General features: G+C 51.5%; 1 protein-coding gene across 4 annotated transcripts in view; it reads left to right on the top strand.

The window, feature by feature from the left end:
• MAGI3 (membrane associated guanylate kinase, WW and PDZ domain containing 3) overlaps nt 1–4,834 on the top strand; it is a 50,574-nt gene that overhangs the window by 29,116 nt on the left and 16,624 nt on the right. For all 4 annotated transcript variants that reach the window (XR_003096148.1, XM_025215039.1, XM_025215038.1 and 1 more), the window contains exons 11-12: nt 921–1,113; nt 2,697–2,885. Coding sequence is in view for 3 of the 4 variants with exons in the window: in XM_025215039.1 (XP_025070824.1) it covers nt 921–1,113; nt 2,697–2,885 (382 nt within the window). In the remaining variant the exon portion in view is untranslated. The remainder of the gene's footprint in view (nt 1–920; nt 1,114–2,696; nt 2,886–4,834) is intronic.

Genomic DNA, 4,834 nt, shown 5'->3' with positions numbered 1-4,834 from the left:
GTGTCTTTGCTACAAGAAATAGACAGTTTTACCATTTTTATTGCATTTTACCATTGTGTTGCTATAGCAACAACAGCTGTGTTGGTAACAGCTTGAGCAGGGCCCCGAGTGCATTGCGAGAGTTTGGATGACTCTGCTCTCTGCTGTTTAACCTTAGACACCTGCTGGCTGTAATAGTTCTTGATCTTGCATTTAAACTGAGCGTTGTTTCTAGCATGTAAAACGCCGCGTCTCCTGCTCTGCTTTGCATTTAGATGGTATTTGCTTGGGGTGAAAGGGCAGGGGCCTGAGGGCTGCCAGTGTCTGAATTCAGGCTTTGGTCCCCAGCACCTGTGTGTGGTTGTGTGCACGTGTCCGTCTAAGCAGCTTTCCACTGTGGCACTTGGGTACTTCTCTGAGCTTTTACTCCCCCCGCCTCCGACCTGTCTCAGCAAAGATAATGTCTTTGCTGTGTTGATTGAACAGAGGCATTTGCTTTTGGTGTTTTGCACATTTTTTTTGGTACCAGTAACAAATACATAGTGCATGAATAGGATCAACAGCAAGTCTATTATTTAGCAGATAAATGTACAAAGACAGCTCTTGACCCACTCACAAGGCATTGACACTTCATTAGATGAGCACATGTGAATAAAATTTGAGTAGTAAAAGCAAAATTTAAAATAAGGTGAACAATAAGTATGGCTGGTAGATGTCCCGACTGTTACAGTGTGATCATTTCTACACGTGCAAATGATCCCAGCTGTTGTGGCTTCTGCCTGTTTCTGCTGTAATTAATTAGGTGGGGAAAGCATTTTTCTCCCAGGAAGGCCTGCAAAACATCCTCGTTTTTAGGAGATGCCTGATTAACTGTGAGCCTGAACCGTTCTGCTGTGTTCATGTTTCAAAGCCCACGTGTGCTGATTGTGCTTTGTTGCCAGATATATATTGGAGCCATCATCCCGCTGGGGGCAGCAGAGAAAGACGGGAGACTCCGAGCTGCAGATGAGCTCATGTGCATCGATGGCATCCCCATCAAAGGGAAGTCGCACAAGCAGGTCTTGGACTTGATGACCAGCGCTGCACGGAACGGCCAAGTGCTACTTACCGTCCGGAGGAAGATCTTTTTTGGCGGTATGTGCACATGCTGGGAGCAGAGCCAGTTGTGATGCATTTGCCAGTCTGGCAGCCTGGCCCTGGGATCCCTTGTGCTGAGCCTTGCTGCTCCCATGCGTAGCTGTAGAGGAGTGTGGCAGAAAGGAAGGAGTGACCTCCTAAACTCAGGCTGTCACTGTCACTCCTGGACAAGCAGGAGAATTGAATGAGAAGGGCTCTGGGTGGGAAGAGGCTGTAAATGAGGTGCCCAACTGTGCCCCTTGGCCGCAAAGGGCTCTGCGGTGCTGGCCTGTAATTTTCACTGAAGGATCCAGAGTCACTTTATGAGCAATGGGTGTTGTGGTCATTTGGGCCTGTTAGCTTCAGGCAGCAACACACACCTGCTTTCTGCATTGCAGTGTGCTGCGTTCTGAGCTCTGCTTGCACTGGAAAGCCCGCTGGTCTCAGTGCATCCAAAATTATAGGTTTTTGTCTCATTAAATGCAGAAATTAATAAGAAACTCAGTGGTGTGTTCTGCAGGAAGTGGAAGAGCCATGGGATGGATAGGTACGGAAACCAAGGCACAGGAAGTTTGACATTGGCTGAGATGTCGCCAGCCACATCAGTGACAGAGTTAGGGCTGAACCCCAGCACTCCTGGCCACAGTCCCCATTCCAAATGGTAGGTGCTGCTGCCTGCCACGGACACCATTCAGCCGTGGATGCCCAAGTCATTCCTTCTACCCGTTTCTCAGGCTGTCTCATGAAGATGGGTGGCAGTCCACACCGCCACCCATCTTCATGAGACAGCCTGAGGGGCCACCTTCCTGGGCTGACCCTGGGTCTGGGAGTCCAGAAGGTCCTGACCGTGATCCCAGTCCTGTCCCTGCCACGCTGCATTCCTCCCATCTTATTCACCATACCTCCCGCATGGCTTATGTGCCTTTGTATGGCCGCTGACACGTGTCTGTGTTATGGTGCCGCTGGACGCAGCAAGGAAAGCAGCCAAGGCTGGAGGGGCTGGTTGCTCCAGTCAGGCTGCTGCTTTGCCACAGTACCCACACCCTGCTGTATCTGCATGTCGACTGCAAGTGTTTTGTTCCAGGGGGAGCAGTAAATGGCTCTTAATGAGCTGATGCTTACACATGTGCTGTGCCGTGCTGCTGGCCGTACACGTCAGGCTCCTTTGGAATAAACCCTCAGCCTTCTGCAGTGAGACCTGCAAGAGCTCTGGCTTGCAGCTGGATCTCTGCTGTAAGGCCTCATGCTTAAGGCATCCAGGAGGTGAGGAGGCCTCAGCGAGGAAAGTCTCCAGGACGTCGGGTGTGCCGTACAACCACGGCCCTGTTCCAGGCAGCAAGTGCAGGTTACTGGGTGGAGCGGGCAGGCAGTGCTATCTCCCGTCTTGCATGCAGGCCCTTCTCTCACAGCCAGACTAAATGGGCAGGTTAGTCTCCTAAAGTTTCACTGCCATCTCCTCTCGGTTGCATTAGTAGTAACCTGCCTATGCAGTCCCCAGACGGAAAGGTGCTTCCTGAGCCTGTTACTGAGCTCCTTGCAGTTACCCAGTCCGTCGGCAGTGCTCGTGGTCACACCTCTGGCCGTGGCTCTTCCTTTTGTAGGAGAAAAGCAGCTGGAAGAGGAGGAGTCGCAGCCACCCAGCGCCACGCAGAACGGGTCCCCCCGATTGAATCGGACGGAGATCACAAGCCGGCCGTCCCCAGAGGTCTATGACGTCCGGCTACAGCGGAAGGAGAACGAAGGCTTTGGCTTTGTCATCCTTACCTCGAAAAACAAACCACCTCCTGGCGGTAAGAGCACAATCCCTGTGTGGCATCGTTGCCTGCGCCACTGGGCTTGTCTGGGGCAGAGGAGCTGGTTTAACTCAGTTCCTGCCTTGCGGTTCCTGCCAGGGGCATTCGGGGCCGTGGATTCGAGAGATTGTGCTGTCTCTGGATAACAGTTATCTTCCCTGTTTAGCAGCTTGTGTGGTGCAGACCTGTTTCACCCGGGACGTGCTGTTTACAGCTTCACAGGCTGAAGGCCAGGTCTGCCTGGCTTGCAGAAGTGAATGTGCTTCCTCGCCTTTGTAGACTGTGTTGCAAGTTGTGCTTATATAGCACCAAAGGTGAAGGACGAATCATTCCTAACCAATACAGGGGAGGGGCTGAGACGCACGCGTCCTTGTGGGGTTATAGTCTTCAGAACACGGGAAGTGCCCATGTTGGGGCAAAGCGTGTAGGACAGTGTACACACGTGCCCAGAGATCTAGCACTCCCCTGAGATTGGTGCCAATAGATCAGATCAGCTAGTGAGTTATTAATTCACAGGCAAATCTCCTGCCCCAAGCTTAGTTTGGCTCGCTCCCGGGTGATGCAGAAGCACCGTTAGCCAGCTTGGCAGGCTCGCCCGGGGCCTGGGTGTCGCTGTCTTTTCACATGTGCGTGAGTGCAAGGGGACCTCTCCCCTTCTGGCCCACTCCTTTCACTCTGCCTTCTCTTTGCTTCATTTTATAACGCGATTAAAAACAGCAGAGCACAAGTGAAGCTGTGTCTCAGCAACCCCTTCTGCACAGTTATTCTGCTGAGTCTGCACGATGCTTGTTCAGAGCTGGGGTGAAGTCTTGGCCCTGACCGGACCGTGCCTTTGGTTTAATGAAGTTCGGAACAAACGTGATGGAAAGCTCCCTGTCCCTATAGCTGTGGCGGGGCGAGAGCCTGCAGAGCTGTGCGTGACGGCGGCAGGGCTGGGTCGGTGTGCGGGGACGCCGACTTCCGTTTCATAACAGCGGTTGCTATGGTAACACTTGAGACCGGAGCTGTCACCTTCTGATGCCGTGTGGATGATTGTGCCCTGTGTTGAAAAAGCAGCTCGATAGGTTGGTTTTGTGCTGCCTAGTCAGCCAGATAATATTGGAGAAATGCAGTTATTAAAAAATTGGAGGAACCCTACCCGCATAATCCTGACACTGTATCACACAGAGCATTCTTGTCAGAAAACCAGCTTGAAATTCCTCCCGTCACTTGCTGTTGCAGCTTGCAGTAGTTTTTATGGGGAGTAGCAGAAGATAATTGAAGCCCTATTTCAACCTTGGGGTGGCTTGGGTAGCAGTCCCGGGCTGCTTCTCGGGCTGGTAAATAAGCAGCATTGGTACATCAGCGTGCCGCGCACAGGGACTTTTCTGTCACCGTTTAAAATGAGCCCGTGGTGTTGATGTAAAGCTGGAATATTTATGCCAGGTAATTCAGTAACAGCCATGTAGCGTTTTTCCTCCACAGATACCTCTTGTGTGTATAAACGATATTAAAAACATAGATCTTTACACGGTGGGAGGAGAGATGAAAGAAAATGTAATTAAACCTTAATATGGAGGTAAAAGCTAAAGAGCATCCGTGTCTGCTCTTGTCGAGCAGGTAACAACCGATTGTTAGCTCCTTAATTACAAGCTGAACGGTAATTTAATCTCAACCTGGTGACAGCTCTCAAAGGTTTGGGACTTGCTGTCATGCCTTGAAATGCCAGCTGATAATCTCGCTGAGTACTTAATGCTGCACACCTCTCCGGGTTGCTCGCCTCCCCTTCCAACAAAGCAAGCTTGGAAGAGCAGTGGTAATAAAGAAGGTTGCGGGAGGCCCCGTGGTGCTTTGGGTGCACACGTGGGATTTCAGGAACCAGTTCATGAGGAGAGCCGTGACGGAAAGCCAGGATCTGGGACAGCCTCACCTGGAAACAGGAGCAGTGGAAGGCAGTGAGTTTTGGA

This window comes from Alligator sinensis, unplaced genomic scaffold (genome assembly GCF_000455745.1).
Source record: "Alligator sinensis unplaced genomic scaffold, ASM45574v1 scaffold1218_1, whole genome shotgun sequence".
NCBI classification, from domain to species: Eukaryota; Metazoa; Chordata; order Crocodylia; family Alligatoridae; genus Alligator; species Alligator sinensis.
Note: the sequence above shows the minus strand (reverse complement) of the source record. Positions and strands in the feature narration are given on the sequence as shown.